This window comes from Stenella coeruleoalba (genome assembly GCF_951394435.1).
Source record: "Stenella coeruleoalba genome assembly, chromosome: 5".
Classification (NCBI taxonomy): domain Eukaryota; kingdom Metazoa; phylum Chordata; class Mammalia; order Artiodactyla; family Delphinidae; genus Stenella; species Stenella coeruleoalba.
This window is the reverse complement of record NC_137150.1, coordinates 89,028,175-89,048,698: the sequence shown is the minus strand read 5'-3', so window position 1 is coordinate 89,048,698 and position 20,524 is coordinate 89,028,175. Positions and strand designations below refer to the sequence as shown.

Genomic DNA, 20,524 nt, shown 5'->3' with positions numbered 1-20,524 from the left:
GCACTGAATTTTATTATAGGTGATGCAGAGATACGTAAGATTCAGTTTTTGCTCTCAAGAAGCTTCTAGTCTACAAAATGAGATAATACAAGTATGCAAATATTGTATCTTTATGGGAGAAAATGTATTGTGCCCCAAGTAAGGCACAGATATTATTAGAGTTGAGAGGCGGGTGTGGAGTCTCCATTAAATAGAAGAGCATTAAAGTCCTGACTTAAGGTATTTGAGTTGGATTGACATCACTAATTTACCTCCAATTATGTATACTATTCATGTGCTACTAACTGAGAGGAATATTTGGGAGCAAGGACCCAAATACCACTCCACAGTAGTAAACAATGGCCATATATGTGTGCGTTTATATATATACACACATACATTCACACATATATTTCATATGTTGTATTAAAGGTGAGACTTAATTGTGAAATCTGTAGATTGCCACGTAAAGAAATCTTAGATTTCTTTAGAGACTTACACTGCCTGGATGTTTGTGTGAGGGCACAAGGAATTAGACTCTGAAATCCTTGACCTGGCTCTGCCTCTTCTTACCTCATTTCCTGAGTTCTAGGCCTCGCCCTTCCAGGTATACATCAAGCTCCCTCCTGCCACAGACCCTTTGCCCTTGCTGCTGTCTTTGTTCAGCAGATTCAGCTCCAGATATACACAAGGCTCACTCTTGGTCTCAACCAGTATGAAAACATGGCTCAGATATTCCTTGCTCTCTGTATCTGAAATAGCCTCCCCTTCCCCAACACACCGTCACTGTCTATCCCCTGGCCTTGCACATTTTATGGCACATCACATTGTATGTTTATTTATGTTTTATTTAAGTGTTTGTTATCTATCTTTCCCTCGGGAACGTAACCTCAATGTAAAAAAAAAAATTGGTTTTGTACACCTCTCTATTTCCAACACCTGCCACAGGGCACTAAATAGTGAAGAGTTAGGACAGCAGATGTTCAGAATTAACAGCAAAGGGACTTCAAATACGAGGGCCAAACCTGCCTTGAAATGCAGGCTACATTCTGAGATCTTGGAGGGGCATCCTTTTTTGAACATGCTCAATTCAACCTACAAGAAGTTGATGGCTTAAAACTAAGGCGATAACCACCTCCTCCAAGAAGCTTCACAGGTGCTTCCCGTGGAGGCTTCTGTCAAACGCAGGAAGTGAGATCTCCCACGGCCTGAAGGTAGAGTAGGGTAAATAATTCAACACAGCTGGAATAATGAGGACAGAGTCATGGACAGTTCAGATGTCAGCAGCCAATTATAGTTCTTAGTTTTCAGAACTTCAGAATCTTATAAGCTTTTGCCATCCTAAACAACAGCCAGGAAACACTTTCTTGTAAAAAGCAACAACAATAATAAAACAAACCAAAACAAATAAAATTAAAAATATAAAAAACAATATTACCTAGAAAAATAACAGTATTGCTCATCAGCAATAAAAAGAAACACACGATTGATATACTTAATGGATCTGAAGGACATTATGTTGAGTGAATAAAGCCAATCATAAAGTGACACCTACTATATGATACCATTTTGATAACATCCCTCAATAAGTGGTACTGGGAAAAATGGACAGCTACATGTAAAGGAATGAAATTAGAACACTCCCTAACACCATACACAAAAATAAACTCAAAATGGATTAGAGACCTCAATGTAAGACCGGACATTATAAAACTCTTAGAGGAAAACATAGGAAGAACACTCTTTGAGGTAAATCACAGCAAGATCTTTTTTGACCCACCTCCTAGAGTAATGGAAATAAAAACAAAAATAAACAAATGGGACGTAATGAAACTTCAAAGCTTTTGCACAGCAAAGGAAACCATAAACAAAACGAAAAGACAACCCTTAGAATGGGAGAAAATATTTGCAAACGAATCAACGGACAAAGGATTGATCTCCAAAATATATAAACAGCTCATGCAGCTCAATATTAAAAAAACAAACAACCCAATCCAAAAATGGGCAGAAGACCTAAATAGACATTTCTCCAGAGACATACAGATGGCCAAGAAGCATATGAAAAGCTGCTCAACATCACTAATTATTAGAGAAATGCAAATCAAAACTACAATAAGGTATCACCCCACACCAGTTAGAATGGGCATCATCAGAAAATCTACAAACAACAAATGCTGGAGAGAGTGTGGAGAAAAGGGAACCCTCTTGCACTGTTGGTGGGAATGTAAATTGATGCAGCCATTATGGAGAACGGTATGGACGTTCCTTAAAAAACTAAAAATAGAACTACCATATGACCCATCAATCCCACTACTGGGCATCTACCCAGAGAAAACCCTAATCCAAAAAGACACATGCACCCCAATGTTCATTGCAGTACTATTTACAATAGCCAGGTCATGGAAGCAACCTAAATGCCCATCGACAGACGAATGGATAAAGAAGATGTGGTACATATATACAATGGAATATTACTCTGCCATAAAAAGGAACGAAACTGGGACATTTGTAGAGATGTGGATGGATACAGAGACTGTCATACAGAGTGAAGTAAGTCAGAAAGAGAAAAACAATTATCGTATATTAACGCATATTTGTGGAACCTAGAAAAATAGTACAGATGCACCAGTTTGCAGGGCAGAAATTGAGACACAGATGTAGAGAACAAACGTATGGACACCAAGGGGGGAAAGCGGCGGGGGTGGTGGTGGTGTTGGTGGGATGAACTGGGAGACTGGGATTGACATGTATACACTTATATGTATAAAATAGATAACTAATAAGAACCTGCTGTATAAGAAAATAAAATTCAAAAATGAAAAAAAGAATGTTTATACAGCATGCTACATTCAAAATCATATTCAGTCTCTCAACGTTCACTATTTTGTAACCAGCAAACTGTATTTCCTTCAAGCACTAGCGGCCAGTTTAGCCAGTTTCCTGACTTATGCTTCTTGCTTTCTCAGGCTAACATCTCAATGAGGTTTCTAAAAAAGGTAACACTTTTGACAACTTTTAAAGCTCAATATAAAAGGACTTCTGGTTGTTTTAACATTTTAATTAAGGTGAGTATAGAATTGTAACAGGATGAGAGGCTTAGTTCTGCTGGTTAAACTCACTCTTGTAGAGGTATTTGCGGCAGATCAAAAATGGAATTCTTCCAAACCCCATTAATTCAGAATGGAATTAGGATTTGAAAGAAAGAATATTCAACTGAGATTTTAATTTTCTGCCTTGAATTTAAAAAGTCAGAGCTCTGGCAGCTCTGGAGCTCCAGAATCCTAATAAGTTTGCACAAAGTAAGGCAGGACTACAAAATCTATAGATTTTGCACCCTATTTACAAGAATATGCATGTGTTTGTGTGGGCAGACACTACAGCAGAAACAATCAACTTTGAGTCAATGCACAATAGTAAGGTCCAGATGCATTCAAAGCTACTTATTGATGTTGCTAGGATATGAGAGGATTGCTAATTTCAAGGATTCAATAATCTAGTTGAGGAGAAAATAAAATACAGGAAACTACTGTAATGCAAGGCAGAAAATTTAATTAATGCTAAAGTAGAGTTTTAAGGTCCTCTCAGAACACAGAAGTCAAGATTAATTTCACACGGAGAGACTGAGGTAGGCTTGATGTAGAAGGTAGCATTGATCAGGCTGTACAAAGGGTGGGCAGGATTTCCAGAGGCCAACCGTGGACTGGGAGAGTGGAGAAGAGTATTCGAGGGGACAGCACGGGGAAACGCTCAGAGGCAGGCCAGTCTAGTAGGTTGGAGCAACTCCATTTTGGATGGAGCAGATGGCTTGCAAGAGGAAAGAATAAAAGATGGTGGTTCAGGTTGGGTTGCAAAGGACCACCAATGCTGTCATGAATCATCTGCTACTCTAATAGTTATGGACACTGCTGATGTGGTCAGGGCGGGTGACCAAAAAAGTTTGTGCTTTACAAAGGGTCCTCCCTTTATTAAACGTACACACCTTAAAGCAAGGGGCATAGAGTTAACCCTACATGGATTTCAATAAATGATTTCAATAGTTTTTATAACCATCCACTTAAAGCTACTAATCATTAATAAAGTCCTTAAAACCAGTTTCATGTGAAGAAAATCATGATTCCAATTGTTCTGTATTTTGCTTGCAACATCTCCATTTCAACAGGAACTCATGGTCTCTTGACTGTTTATCTTGCTTTGATTCTTTGAATTCCATTTGCCCTGAACATTACGAGGATTCTACTCATCATCTATGCTAACACCTTGAATAAACACTTATTCAGTCTGGCCTCCAAGACCCAACAACTTGGCTCCATTACTAAGTGTAGACACTGAAAAAATATCATTTAGAAACAGACATGAAGGACATGTATAAGCTTGGATACGCTGAGATGTATGATAAACTAATTCTTAGCAAATTTCTAAGTTTTTTAGTGTAAATAGTTAAATCAGAGTTCCCTAACCAGTAGATAAGGATGTGTCAAGAGATCCAGGAACCCTACTGGTGATTTGTCAAGCTGGCTGCCACAGAGTTCGGACAATTCCTGGTGGGACAGTAAACAACCTGCCTACCGCATGCCCTCCCCACACCATATTTTACTGTCAGCATCTCCCCATATACATCTCACCATGTAATGTCAAGGTCTCTAGTAAGTAAACAATAATTCTTTTATGCCAATAGGCTGAGAAGCTGTAGTATACCTACTGCAAGTAATACTTGCAAACTTTATCATAAGGATCAAGTATTACAGTCTGGATAAGAATGAGATGGAATAAAGTGAGGTAGTGAAGAGAGCTCTGGAGTGGCACAAATCTGGGTTCCAATCCTGAATCTACTACTTACTTGCATCATGACATTGGAATGTTATCTTTCTGGTTCTCCATTTCCTCATTACTAACATGGAGATAGTGGCAGCTATACATCCCAAAGTTGTGAGAATTAAATGAGGTAACATATATAAAAGGCCTAGTTTAGTGCCTGGAGCTAGTGGCTCTTAATCAATCACAGTGTTAGATTTGCTGATGAAAATAATACTAGTAAAATAATAATAATAATAGTGCTAGAATAGGGTCAAAAATATGTTGGATAAAAGCTGTCTTTTACTCTAATTAGGAAATGACAACTAAGTCTTCACACCGAAAATGTTCAATTACTGCTTTTTCAACAAAAATGCTACTCAGAAAATAAATTCAATTTTCAGTTGAACAGTGATGAGAAATTAAGAACCACAATATTCCTTCATTTCCAGTTGCTTATCACAGGCCAGTAGGCACTCAGGCAGAAATATCAGAGGCAAATATATCAACAGGGGTATTACATTTAGGCACACCCTAAAATCCAAACACTTTGTGACACAGCCTTTCTAAGAAGAAATCTAGTTTAGGTTCTAATTTTCATTTCAAGTTTGCCTAGTTATATGCTTTGGGGAACTTACTTCCCAATTCTATTTCATTTATAAAACATGAATATTCAAACATATTCCATTCCCCACAAAAGAGATGAGGCGGCGCCTGTGCTTACAGCTGTGCTGTGCACAATTCCAGGAAGCATCATTCACCTCCCAGTCTTGCATATTATTATGAGAGTTTTCCAGAAGATGGCTGTAAGCATAAGCACTTGGAAGAAGATGCTAGTATATGTGCTAGTGATAGAGCTGGTGCACCTGTTTGAGCAAACACAGGTGAAGTGTCAGCAGAAACCTAAGCATCTCAATATTGATCCTGGTGCCATGAAAAGTTCTAGACTGTTGTGGCCTCCATGAAGTATCTGGGAACCTCAGTGGCTGTACTGGCTCCAGTGCTAATCCCCTGTGTTAGTTGGGCCAGGTTCACATCTTGGAGTCTCAGTTCCCTTGATTGTGATTTAAGGAAGTTGAGGGCATATGATTTTTTGAGATATTTCTCTAGTAGAACTGAAGGACTCTATGGACTCTTCCCTGCCACCACCAAGGAAACCTTTAAGAACTAGATACACAGTATTATAAGAAAACTGTAAAAAAAAAACAAAACAACAAAAACAAAAAACCATCTACCCAGAGAGAGAGAAAGGTTGTAGTGAAACACACCAAAAAATACCAGTGATCTTGGAATGGTTTGGGACTATGGATGAATTTCTTAAAATTCCTTTTACTTTCTTTTATTAGCATTATTTTATAGCTGCTTTTAAAATAGAAAAATCATAAACTTAAAAAAAACTGTTGATAGAATTTAAAAAACCCAGAGAGATATCAAATTGTCCAAAATAATTAAAGACTTTTATACAAAAGATTTCTGATTTAGCACAGTGTCTCAAGGATCCAGTGAACCTATTGCTTAAAGACTCAGAATGTCATGTTTCCTGTTCAAAATATAGTCCTACTCCAAGTGTTTCATAAGCTTTATGGTTTGGAAACATTTGCATCTTTAAAATTCAAAAAGATGTTGCTTTGTGGCATCTGATATGCTACAGATTAATCTAAGTCTTGATAAGTAAATGCAAATTTGATTTCCTTTCAAACCTAACATTTAGAAATATATATTATTTCTCCTTTGGAATACAGGATCATTTAGAATATAAATGATTACGTTGAAAGGAAGCTTACCTGGTTGAAACACATTTTCAGCTTCTTGTTTGTCTGTTCTGGGCATTGCTCCAGCTGTTTTCATAAATCATAACAGAACAGGATATTAACTTTTAGGGAATGAGCTGTCTACAGTAGAGTTATAACATGCAAGTACCTAGTATAAAAAAGCATCAAAGCCTAGAACTTGCCAACATTGGTGCTGTGGGTCTTTTAAGCCAGGGTCTAATTATATTATACAACATGGTTTTAAAATTTTTCAGATGAAAAAGAAAATCAAGGTGAAGGAAAAGTAAATGATAAATAATAAAGCCGTTGGAGTCTAGATATCTTGGATGGGGACGCCACAGAAATAGACCGGGGAGAGTCACTGGCATGTGGGATAGTATTTAAAGTCAGAGACTAGCTGAGGTCACCTAGAAACAACATTTAATAGAGAGAAGAAAGTGGTCCAGGAACAAGCCCTCAGACACACCGACATTTAGAAACCAAATAGAGAAGGAGCTGCCAGCGCAGAGGATGGGAGGGAGGGAAGCAGGAAAATGAGAAGTGTGTTGTCAAGGAAGCTACATAAAGAAAGTGCTTCAAGAAAGAAAGAGTGGTCAGCTGGGCTGAAGAGGTCAGGTAAGATAAGTGACTACTGCACTTGTCAGCACAGTGGTCACTGGTGGTTTGACAAGACAGTCCCAGTGACGCTGTTGAGTCAGAAGCCCCACGGGAAAGAATGAGGTGAGAGTAGACGGTGAAGAAGCAGAAACAATGATGTAGGACTTCATCCAGGATCAGATGAAGACACATGGCACCCGTGCAAATTAATCATGTGGTGCTCTTTTCACTGATAGCTTTTCATGTGTATCCATCCCTTCCACAAGCAACACCGAGCATGAGGGTGGCGAAGAAGGCCCCCACCCTCCTGTACCTGGCGGGGCTCTTCCAGTCCCGTGAGCAGCTCTGGCGGCCTGAGGCCTGCACCCCTCACTCAGCTTCACCACAGCCTGCTGTGACTCAGCAGCTCAGGGACCGCCCACTGTGGGCCAGTGCCAGGCTCACCCTGTGCACCCCAGGTAGCTGCTGATCAAAGTTTTCCTTCCCATCATATATAGTATTGCCTCTGAGAGGAGATTTGGTAAATGCAATTTTCTTCATCTTTCCCTGTGACGTCTTAGTGATTCTAACCCAATCTTCACCTCAGTTCCTCATAAAAGGTAGCTGAGGAAGTGTATCTAAGGGATCGGAACTATTTTTGGTGCAGGGAGAGAAGTTAAGGACTATATCCTGTCTCTTTTCATCTCAGAGACTGACTACTCTCAGTTTGTACAATCTTCCCAGAGTTTATTTAAACCTTGGCCATGCTGGTTTCCCATGCAGTTTTAATTCCGAGTTACCCACTTAGTACAAAGATCCCCATCGTCATTCACTTAAGCTATTCTAGGTCCTCTCATTGGTAACCCTTTACATTTTTCTTCACTGAAGATTCAATTCAGGGTGTTCTGTCATTCCCTCAAAGTTCAAAAAAAGTCAGCTTGCCTCCAAACTTGCTGTAAGTTCCTCCAGAGACGTGTGGCCGAATTCTGATGGTAGACAATACTCAGGGAAAAAATACAGAAGAATCTCCCTAGGAATATAAGCACAGCAGAGATGAGAATACACCAGGAAAAGAGATGCAGTGCTCATGTGTCCGAACTGGCTCTATCTCCTGGGTTTTGTTAAATATCTTGGCAAAGACGAACATTTGTGCCTGCCAAGTAGTTTGTTTTTATAAGTGGCATCAAAGTGTTCTTCAAAAGGCATTGACTGGGGAGAGGGAGGAGGCCATGGCTATAAAAGGGCAACAGGAAGAATCCTTGTGGTGATGGAAGTCTTCTGTATCTTGACTGTGTCAACGTCAATATCCTAATTTCCATATTGTTCTATAGTTTTGCAAAATATTACCATTGGGAGAAACTGGGTAAAGGGTACAGGGGATATCTCTGTACATTTATCTTAAAATGTTTATTAAAGCAAGCAAGCGTGAGCTCACAATGCCCATGCATAACCAAGCAGTCCAGGAAAGCCTTGCACCTACCTGAATTTCTCCTTGGCAGAGAGCTAAGTCAGCGTTGCAAAATTCCCGGAGGAAAAGAGGCTGACTACAGGCTTACTGACTTTTTCCCTAAGAAAACCAAAGAACTTAACTCTTCGGAGTAATTCTTTCATCGGGGCCTCCGGGACTACCCCTAGAAATCATACATGGACCCTGCTCTTTCCAGACAGCATTGTTCTGACAGGTGCTTCCTTTTGTCAAAAGGCAGGAGCACCCCACCCTTCTAGTGTGATGGCTTTTCTAGGATTAATCCCCTAGATGACATACATTTCACTCCTGGGAGAATATGAAATCTAGAAATTTACAGTTACCACATCTTAAAAGTATATAGAGTGTTTTATGTTGAAGTGTTCCAAGAACTTCATGTATATTACCCAAGGGACTTACAAAATTTTTCAATTATAAAATAACATGGCACACAAAGGATAAGACAGCTATTTCTTATATAATTTACATTCCTAGTATTTTAATTATATTATTTGTGGCAATATTCATTTGTAATTTTAAGGAGATTCAATCCAAAAAGTTAAAAATCCTCAGCATTTCACAACATCAAATGTAACACACACACACACACAGTCCTCAGAATTATTTGCCTGGCTGGTAAGAAGATGAGTAGGGAAGAGGCAGGATGAGAAAGGGCTTCTGGGTATTTGAGCTGAGCAGAAATCAGATGGCATAGAAAGAAAAGCTTCAAGTGGAGTCCCAGGGAAAGGAGGCCTGTGGTCAAGTTTACGGTAGGTTTTGTGGAGGAGAAGTGGTGAGAGGTATTTTTAAATACAAACCACCTCCTTCCTCCCCTAAATCCAGCCTCCCTTCCTCCAATACAGGGTTGAAACCCCTGTACTGGTCCTGAGTATTGGTCCTTTTCATGGTGGGCATAAATTCTGTGGGGTTTAGACTTAGAGCTAATCAGCAATCTTCCAAGGAAGTATTTCTAGAAAAACAAATATTCGGAGGTGGTGGCATTTGGTGGGGAGTGGGAAAGGGTGAAGGGGCAGGTTGGGGAGAGACAAAGCTCTGAATCAGTTCTGGATGATTCTCAGTCTGTGAAATCTCTACATCAAAATTTACATGAAACACCATTATAGTCTGAATAATGTCTCACACGTGTGTACTATTATTTCTAAAGACAGGTAAAGAGACAAAGACACACAGAGAGAAGGAGAGATTATTTTAAAGTGAAACATCTTATGTAAAGGTTTTATTGGAATCACTTGTCACAAGTAGCTCATCATGTTGTATTTTCTCAATATCCTCAAGCTCATTAATTCCACAGACATTCCCTGAATGCTACTAAAACAAAGCCTTTATCTAGTGCACCTTCCAGAGCCTGGCATCGTGCCCCATGCTAGGAACCCAATACATTCTTATTACACTGAATTCAGCCTAGAAGGGAACGCAGACAAGGAAGAAAACTATTCCAATACAGTGTGACAGAAGCTAGAAAGGGAATGCAGCACCATGGCTACCTAGAGGCGGGGCCCAAATTCGTATTTGGGAAGCCCCAAAGGAAGAGTAGGAGTCAGCTAGCTGTGTGGGGCAGGGGGGTACAGCCTGTGAAGGAAGAATGCCAGGCCAACTGCACTATATGTTGGGGAACTGAGTATTTTCTGACGGTATTGAGCACCCTGGTCAGATTCATCCATTCTTTATAAAGTGCTGGAAATGTGCTAAGTGTTGCTATAGGCTTCATATACAAAACTTCATGTCATCTTTATGGAAGCTCTCTTTTTTTTTTTTTTTTTTTGGCGGTACGCGGGCCTCTCACTGTTGTGGCCTCTCCTGTTGCGGAGCACAGGCTCCGGACATGCAGGCTCAGCGGCCATGGCTCACAGGCCCAGCCGCTCTGCGGCATGTGGGATCCTCCTGGACCGGGGCACGAACCCACGTCCCCTGCATCGGCAGGCGGACGCTCAACCACTGCGCCACCAGGGAAGCCCTATGGAAGCTCTTTGATTAAGGACTTATTCCTATTTTGAACCTCTCTGGTTCCCTAATTGTTAAGGATCCTCATCTCCACGCCCACCTGTACTCTCCTTTGCCCCTCTCCCCCCAAGACCTTAGTATCCACCTTTGTACTCTCTCCTCCATCTCCCTTCTGCTAAAAGGCTCTTCCCTTGGGGATTCTGTCCCACGAGACTGACTGGAGAGGAAGACAAATTATCCTGCTCCTGTAGTCTCTAAGCACAAACGCACAGACCTCCGCATTTTCCTTTTCCTGAAAAATTAATCCAGGAAAACTGTTAGATCCTCTTAAAAACTGTAAGCTACCAAAAATCATAAATGTGGGGGCTGAATGTAGATGCTTAACTCTTTAAAAATTCCTTCATTTATTGTCTTGAGTCCCTTTCTTCGATGCAATTCTTCAATGACACCTTCTTTTGTTCCTGAGGAGGGTATATATAATCAAACTTCTCTCCACCCTCAAACTTCAGGTTTCCTTTAAGACAGAAACAGTGATCCTCTAATTCACAAAAGGTCCTTCAACGATGTGCTCAGCACAGAACTATAGGAATAACCTGGTGTCTGGAGTATCGAAATGGATACTGTGTATTTTGGAGGGACTCAAGAACCAAGTGCTACCATTCAAGGGGAGTCTTTTCTTACCAAGAATACCCCTTCTTCCCTTGGAGCTTTTATTCATAGTTCCACCTCCAAACTTGCTAATAAAATCAGGAATTTGTCTTTATTAACATTATCTCTCTTCTTGGGGATTCAAGAAATAAGTAACCTGAAGATCTTCCAGAGCTATTGTTTGCACCCAGGACTGTAATAGGTTCTTGGCTATAATGCCCATTTCAGTTGAATTCCTACAGAAACCATATCCGTATCTACAAGTTTGAGTTGGAAATTTTTATAGAGTTCGACTAGCTGAGCTACAACACTAAATCAGCTCTGTCTCCATATATGACGACCAAGCTTTGAAAAGCTCCAGCTAAGGGCCATTTCCTTTTCATTCCATGGTCATATCCTTTCTCAACAGGGTAATTTTTCCTCAAGAAAAATCTTTCTTGCATTAATATAACTCTGCTCTTTCTAGACATGAGCAGAGATACACAGAGGTTCCTGGTTACCCTGCTGTTCTTTTTAAAGAGTAAACTAGTTAATAATAAGCTTGGTCTTGGCTAAGGAGAAGAGCAAGCCTCCTACCTGAGGTAGAGCGAAACTCTCTCCTTCAACCCAGTGAAAGGCTATGGAAATGGCATGGCTCCACTTTCTAAAACCAGGAGTCAGTCCTGGTTTTTGATAGACCTCAATTGCTAATTTTTTTTTTTTTTTTTTGTGGTCTTTTCTTTTGCTTCAGTAACTGGCAGCAACCTGTAAAAAGTGACTTTCTTTTTAAAATTTATTTTTGGTATTTTTAAAAGTTAAGATAACATGAAGCATGTTTGCACTTTTGTAGAGGTGAAATAAATGAAGCCTGACTTATATCGAGTTTACATATACAACGATAAACTAAAACAAGGCATTATAGTTTAGCATTTGTGAGTAAGGACTATGAGACCACACTGCCAATATTCAAATCCCAGCTCTACCACTTAAGAGTTATGTAATGCTGGGCAAATTACTTAACCTCTGCATACCTCAATTTTCTCATCTGTAAAATGGGGATAATAAAAGTATCTATTTATAGGGTTGTTGTAAGGTTTAAGTGAGTTAACATATGCAGAGCCCTTAGGACAGTGCCTGGCACATAGTAAGTGCATAAAAAATGTTATTATTATTGTTGTTGTTGTTGTTGAAAGTGATTTGAGATTTGATACTGCTTCAATATTTAGGACCATTTGGTAAAATTTAACAATCTGGATCTCAGTTTACCTTATTTACCTCTGATTTGTTCACACAACTCAGTTGCACTCCATTATTTGAAAATACTTTAATATCCAGTAGTACTATTCACTGCTTTTTACATTAATCCCTTTCAATTTAACTAAAATTATTTTTGAAAATCTACTAATACACATTGGACACTGTGGAAAATTCAATCTGTTTTCAAAGGAGTTACTACATTTGGGGATTAAATAAATTAATACACATAAAACAAAACATAATGCAAGATAGGAAAATGTTAAACTGAGCATAATCGGGTGATAAAAAGGATAATAAGAACGACTATTTTTTATTAATTTATAACATGAAACTAATAGAAGAGGCCCATTTAGCAGTGTAGGAAGGGATAAGGATGATGTCATGTTCAAAGTGAACCAAGTGGAGGGAACACTCCACACACTTCAAAGGTCAAAGGGCCTGACTGCTCTCTTATCTGTGACAAGCAAGGCAAGTCTGGTGAACAATCGTGAGTGTAAAGAACATGGTCCCCTCCACACTGTACATGGCCAGCCACAATCTTCATGCCTGGAGGAATTTAAAGTCTAGTAAACACAAGGACTAATATGTGGACCAGACAATAGAATAGTGCAGTACAGGGAAGAAAACATAAAGAAGACAAGAAATCTGTTTTCACTGGTGAAATGTGAGAAAACATATGACATGCTGCCAAAGGCAAAAGAGAAATTGGTAAATGAGGAGCTCCTTTTGTTCCAGTTAAAGCCTTGTGTTGTGTACAATCCTTTTCCCACTGAATATTTTTATAAAACAATCACCACAAAAAAATTCAAGCTGGTACAGAAAGGAGCTTATTTATCAATTCATTTGGCTTTCAGAGTGTTCAGTTGATAACAGTATGATGATTTCAAGTACTAAAGATTCTACATGTTCATTAGGGAGATGGTTTCTGGGAAATTTAAATTTTCTAGTGATGCCTAATTATAGAGGTGGATGCACCTTAAAGCCTTAGTACACTCAATCAGATTATCTCCTTTTTGATCACATGTAACTCATGAAAATGAATAATGATGATACACTTAGAGGCAGAACAAAAATTAGCCAAGAAAAAATAAAGAAAATGATAATGCACAGTTGTACATCCAAACTCTGCTGCAACACAACCAGGCAAATCTCTCCAGGCTCATAGTGCAGAGAGTAGCAAAGCGTGTGTGGGTGTCTGTGTGTGGGTATATGTAGTGAATACTACAAAAAGTGTGTGTGTATATACGTAAGTATGTACATATGTATGTGTGAGTATATATCTACACCGCGATTAAAAGCAAGAGCTTCCGAATCAGGGAGCCCTGTCCTTAGTAGCTGTGTAATTGTCTTTGTGATTTTGGGTGTTACTTAGTTTCTCTTTTTCAGTTTAGCGTTTTAAAAAAAAAAAATTAAAAATAATACCAGCCTTGTAAGTTTGTCTAAGGAGCTAATGTATACAAAGCACTTAGGTGACTGTGTAAAATATAATAATGACTCATAAACAGTGGCTATTATTATCATCAAGAAGGCCTGGTTCACTTGAAGCAATGTCCCAGTCATTGACATGTCATATCCATACATTTTTTAATAATATGCACACATTTATTCAGATATACACAGGCATACTGATATATAATTTTTTCCATACTACCATGTCTTAGGGACCAATTGACATGCCTGAATCTCAGAACTAGTGAGTAAGAAACCAGGATTCAAATTTAAGCCTACCCAACATCAAGGATGAGGATCTTACATACTACGTCCAGAAGAACACTGATAGAAGGCAAGAAGATGGTTGGAGAATCCCATTTTCTAGGGACTATACTGTAGGCCATGGCAGTATGAGACTGACATCCATCCAGATCACTGGACGAACGGCCTTTTCAACCTCATAATATTTGTACAACCCTGAGGTCTGGCTTGCTTCTGTCCCGTTCCCAGGCTCGTGCAAGCTTGCCAACCCAGACACTGTGCAGAGCTGGTAGTCAGAACTTACTGTTCAGGAATGCAGCACTCTGGCTTCACTCCTTGATCAGTGACTTGTCTCTGGATCCCTAGTGTCATTAGTGAAAATGTGTCCTGATGCAAAGTCCAAGTTGGATCCACCTGAATATAACAAGAGCGTCCTCCTTTCTCCTAGGGCAGGACGGATGTTAGGTGTGTGTTCCTAAAGGATGGTAGGTGGGGCCCTCATCCATGTAAGCACAGCCCCGCAGCCCTAGACACAGAAACTTCCATAAAGCCCAGGGCAACTGCAGAACGCAATTCATGGCTTCCAGTGGTTTGCAGTCTACTGTCACACACAGGAACCTAGACCCTATCCTGGACCTGCGTAGGGGCCATAGCTCCCTATATATATGCCCCACCTCTAACTTTCTCTTCCTTCCTGTTTCTATCCTTTGCCAACTCCTTTCTTCAGGAAGATTTTGTCAGTCACTGATCAGAAAGTCAAAGTAACATCCTAAGGGAAAATACTGCCAGCTAGAGCATGTTGTATTTCCCTCTGCTGAAAGCCTCTTACCTCACCCAGGCCCCTCAAAGCTTGTGAAGCCCAGCCAAACCAATTGGCTATACTAATTTAGTGGTGCTTCTGCTACTGTCCCCCACCTGCTCATATGACACCTATTTGAGAGCACTCTTCTGTACACTAACTTCTTTGGCTTGACTGTAAAGCCCTCTCCTATCATTGGTCCCTACCTGGAAAAACTCTGAACCTTGGACTTTACCCCCTCCCTGTCTCCATCCTTTGAGAACTGAGATCCAGACATTTAAACCCCTCATTAACCATGCCCACAAATGTTAAGATTGTACACTGAACCAAAAAGTACAACTCAGTTTCTCTCAATAAGTTCAGTATCTAAAGCTACAAAAAGAGACTTTCTAGAAGGCCATAATGTCATGAGGCTCTTCGTGAGGCAGTAAAAAAAAAAAAAAAGAGAAAGAACGGAAAGAAAGGGAGGGAGGGAAGAAGGAAGGAAGGAAGAAATTCAGTAAGAATTCTTTTTTTTTTTTGCCCCGTTCATTATAAATGGCCCCTATTTGGTTTTGTTTTTGTTTTTTTTTAACATCTTTATTGGAGCATCATTGCTTTACAATGGTGTGTTAGTTTCTGCTTTATAACAAAGTGAATCAGCTATACATATACATATATCCCCATGTCTCCTCCCTCTTGCGTCTCCCTCCCACCCTCCCTATCCCACCCCTCTAGGTGGACACAAAGCACTGAGCTGATCTCCCTGTGCTATGCGGCTGCTTCCCACTGTCATACAGAGTGCAGTAAGTCAGAAAGGGAAAAAAAAATACCATATGCTAACACATATATATGGACTCTAAAAAAAAAAATGGTTCTGAAGAACCTAGGGACAGGACAGGAATAAAGACGCAGACATAGAGAATGGACTTAAGGACATGGGGAGGGGGAAGGGTAAGCTAGGACGAAGTGAGATAGTGGCATGGACATATATACACTACCATTCATCTGTTTTTAAAAGCCCTTTCTGTCCTGTCTTCTATCCTTACAAATCCTGGTTCTTTATTACACTGGAGAGAGGATTAACATCCACCATATTGCTGGACCATGTAACAAGAGGGCAGTTAGTGACAACAGTTCTCTTTCAAAAGACATGTCACCCACGTTATATCTAAATCAGTGCAGTTAGGAGACAAGTCATAAAGTCATTTTATTGAATTTTCTCAATAATATCACCACCCAACAGAGAAAAGAATATCAGGAATTGTCACTGCTTAGAAAATTCAACAAAGCATATGTAGAAATATGCTAGTAAGTATTTTTACCTTAAATTAGATGTCAGTTTTCTTACTGTTTCCTTGACAGATGTGCTTTGAGAAGATGTTGTCAGTGAAGAAGCAACTTTACAACCACCCCTCACAGACACGCTGGCTTCATATCCAGAACTTGAATTTAAATCTTCCACTGGCCTACTGGGCAAAAACAAGCCAAGGTTTATAGTTTCTAAGTAGAAATCACATTAGATACTAATAAATTCAGAAATATTAATACACAACAAATGAGATGTTAATACGCAAAAAATGAAAGCTAGGACATAGATGTAATGCTGAAAACTGTCATTTAAGTAGTTATATAAAATCAATTCTCAGGTATAAGAATTACTATTTATTCCTGACAAATCTTGTTTCAAGGTTTTTGGGTAGCCCCAATTAAATAGAATTGGCAGTAATTTATTCTTAATAACAGTAGTCATATACCATTTGTCTCTTATTTGCTGAAAGAGGCTTTAAACCCAAGTTCTACTTTAGCCTGGGGGAAGGTAAGTACAGAAGGTAGGTCCAGAAATAAAGCAAAGTCAGCTGAAAGAAATATGTAGTCAAGATCTGGTGGAAGGAGAGCATTCCAGGTGGAGTGTAATGATCCTGGGGGAGAAACAAGGTAGGGCTGTTGAGAGACACACGAGAAGGCCAGGGCTGCAGGGGGGGAGTGCACAGGAAGAAGAGGCAGAGAGAGGAGGTGAGAGGCACTGGCCATGGGGTGGGGACTGGAGTTTATTTTAAGCAGAGCAGGTGCTACCATTGGAGGGTTTCTTCCATGGGAGTGAGGTGAGCTGATTGATACATGTTTTAAAAAGATAACTGGCTGCAGCGTGGAGAAGAGCTCACAATGAGGATGCAAAAAGTAGTGTGTAGTGTGTTAATGAGCCCCAAGGCTTTCAGTACCGGGGGAACAAAAAAGCTCAGGAGGGCTGGGGGACACGCGATACGGGAGGCGAAGCTGGGTAGGCAGGTGGGGGCCAGATCACGTAGGGTCTTATTTGTCAAGTGAAAAGGAGATTTTAGTAATCCCTTCATGCTAACGTCCATGAATTAAGACCGCAACTCTAGAGAGTTTCCTATGTTTACAATGTATGGACCTTTTTTAAAAAATTGGGTAATAGCTTATATCAAATGGAACATGTTTCTACTGTCAACAGTTCTTTGTCAGTAATTATACTGCCTAACTTCAGCTGATACTTTATATAAGATTAAGAACACTGTGTTATAACTAATGCTTAATTGTCTGTTAAAGAACACTCACACAATGTCTGAAGCCTATTAATTATAACCTCTTTTATGCTGAAATTTTATTAAAGAAGTCCTTAAATTTAAATTTTCTTTTTTTTTTTTACCATTTTTGGGATGCTGGAAATTCGTGCTGGGGTGGGAGGTGGAGGGTAAAATGCACTACACCGGAGCACAGAGATCCCTCCCTGAACCTTTGTTTCTTCTTCTGCCAAATAATAATAGTGCCTGCCTCACAGAGCTGTGCTGAGGATTACATAATACATACACAGAATTTAGCTCAATGCCTACTAACAGTAAGTGCTCAGCAGACAGTACCTAGTTATCAATGTTATTATAATCATCTCCATTATTACTACCACTACTAATGAATTTGATAAGATTCTCCCATTAAGATTGTTTTAATTGGATAATAGTTCTAACATTCATATTGTGGTTATGACTCAAAGATTATTTTTAAAAAACACAAGGTCATAAAAGTCTAAAAGTAATATATGAAATAATACACACACAGGCAAAAAAACATGTTTTAGTTTTTGGATGGATTTTAAATTTCAACTCAAATTTTAATAAATAACTTTAGGTTAACGCATCGTCCATAAAATGACCTAACAACAGCACTGGGGGGGGAAATTACATCATTTATTCAATCAACAAATATTATAGAGTGCCAACTCTGAGGCAGGTGCTATTCTGGACACGAAGGACACAGCGGTGAGTAAGATAGCCCCTGTTCTTGTGGAGTGAGTTAGTTTCAAGTGAAAATACAGAAAATAAGAAAGCTAGAATGTAAAGTGTTAAAAGAAATAGATAATTGAATAAGATACTTTAAAATAATAATAAAGGCTCTGAAAGAAATACAGTGGGATGATACAATTTGATGGTGTGCGTTATCAGAAGCGGGGTGGGCTATTTTAGATGGAGTGTTCGGGGAAGATCTGTCAGAGGCCAGAGTTACAAAGAAGAAAAGATATGAGCCCTGTCCTTCATGAAGCTCACATGCAGAGGGAAGACAGATACTCAGACAACAATTCCACCTGACGTGAGGAGTTGTTCACACTGTGTGTCAGAACGTGGTTGGTATTTAACAAATAATTACTGCAGTTGAATGAACTATGATGCAATCTGATCCCCGCAGTTGTGGCTCTGTGAACACCTGAGTCTGCCCAGGAGAATCCGGGCCCCCAAAGGAGAGAACACTTGAACTGGGACGTGAATGAAAGGGTAACAGACCAGTACACAAGAGGGCATTCAAACCCAGGAAGTGGTGTGGAAAAAGAGGTGGAATTTTGTGATATAACAGAACGGGAAGCAATTTTGAAAGTCTGGGAAGCAAAGTGGGAGCTAACCTGGGAGTCATGAGCACAGGGGGCTTGTGCCATGCTCAGGAGTTTCTGCCTTGTCTTAAAAGTGGTGGGGCTATGAAAGCCTTCTGAGTGGAAGAGTGGAGGGATGGGATTTGAGGGTTAGAGTGACTACTCAGTCAGCAAGTACAGGACAATAACAGCTCCTCCTAGGTTTGGTTTTGTTTTGTTTTTCTTGTACTTAACTCAGTCTGCCCCTCTGCAAAAAGAACACAGGATTCTTCCCAGCAACACTGGGTCTGAATGCTTGGAAAGCAGCTTAGACAAATTTGGAGCAGCGTGAGGATAAGAATCTGTTTCCTTGAAAACATTTTTTTTTTCATTCTATTGGATAACCAAAATATTCAGCTTCTATTTAAAAGTGACAAGAGTCTTATGTCAAGAAAATTCTAGCATACAATGATTATTGCACATATGTATGGCAATAAGATAATGAGCCACACACAAAAAATCAGCTCATGATTTCACAGTCATACGTATATGTGACATTTTTAGTTCTTTGACTATATTACAATAATTTGAATTAGTTGCTTTCTGTGAGCGGGAAGTTAAGCCTGTTCCATTTCATAATTCCCAAATCCTCACAAAAGAAAATGAAAAAGTTTGGGAAAAGGGTAAGAAATCTAGTGTATTCTATTCTTTCCTGTCTCCTTTGTAAAATCTGGTTCCACTCTTCATTGCCTTTGCTTGTTGCTATTATTTTCTTTCTTCTTGTATTTAAACATTGATAATTACTTTTCAACAGTATAATTGTACTCCCTTGGAATTTGTATAATTGCAGTACACTCACCTTTCCCAGTTAGGTGATGAAGGGTTTCTCTTTATTTCTGCAGTATCACTGCACAACTCCTGTGTTTCTTCAAAAGAACATAGACAAAATGAAGAAAGTCAATCACATTTTGGTGATTACACAATGAAGTGAACTGAAAGAAGTGTTAGCAGTTCATTAACAACTTGTATATAATTTGGCTTTGTATTCAAACACTCTTTTGTAAAACTGCACCAATATGTTCTTAAGGCGATTTATAATAACCTCTTAATAAAGAATCCAAGAGCCTCTGTAGCTTGTTTTTTATAATTTCTTTTTAATGATGCTTATTTTTTGCTATTGCTGTGCACGGGATGACTAATGGGAACTGTCCAGTGTCCCTTCTCTCAGCAGCCCCTACCCAGACAACCACTTGTCTTCCCCCAGTATCTGACTCTCTTCCATTTTGAGTTCAGGTTCAAAGACATCCTGACAGATCCCAATCAGAAATGTGCCTCTAGGAGAGAGCAGAACTTTAAAGCAGAAAGCGACCTACAGTCATCGAGTTCATCTCACTCAGGGAACTTCAGAATCCGAGGTTCAGGGAGGTTAGTGCTTTGTTTACAGTCCATAGAAGAGCAGAAATGCTTTGATCTCCTCGGACTGGTTTCAAGAGTGTCTTGGGGAGCGTGTTAAGGAATAGGTCAATGTGTTCTTCTTCCAGCTAATATCTCTAGAATTCTTTTTGATAACTGTGATCTTGTCCCACCAAGTAAACCCTTGCCAATAAGTTTAGGGCCACTGAAGGCCAAGGGGAACAGGACAGCGACAAGGAAAGTTTTGGATGGTGAGTAAATGGCTGAGGACCTGCCTGACTCCTCTAAGGAAACATAAAAGAGAATAGACAGGTTTTCCAAGCGCACTGCAGGCACAGTTGGTTTTGCTCATG

General features: G+C 39.6%; 1 protein-coding gene across 7 annotated transcripts in view; it reads right to left on the bottom strand.

Annotated features, from left to right (window-relative positions):
* The window catches only part of MORC1 (MORC family CW-type zinc finger 1), a 351,409-nt gene that overhangs the window by 5,015 nt on the left and 325,870 nt on the right, over nt 1-20,524 (bottom strand). For 5 of the 7 annotated variants that reach the window (XM_079922605.1, XM_079922604.1, XM_079922607.1 and 2 more), the window contains 4 exons: nt 19,618-19,684; nt 16,225-16,371; nt 8,061-8,148; nt 6,555-6,608 (listed from right to left, as the gene is read on the bottom strand). In XM_079922605.1, the coding sequence (XP_079778731.1) occupies nt 6,555-6,608; nt 8,061-8,148; nt 16,225-16,371; nt 19,618-19,684 (356 nt within the window). The remainder of the gene's footprint in view (nt 1-6,554; nt 6,609-8,060; nt 8,149-16,224; nt 16,372-19,617; nt 19,685-20,524) is intronic. The other 2 variants (XM_079922603.1, XM_079922608.1) reach the window with 2 other exon arrangements.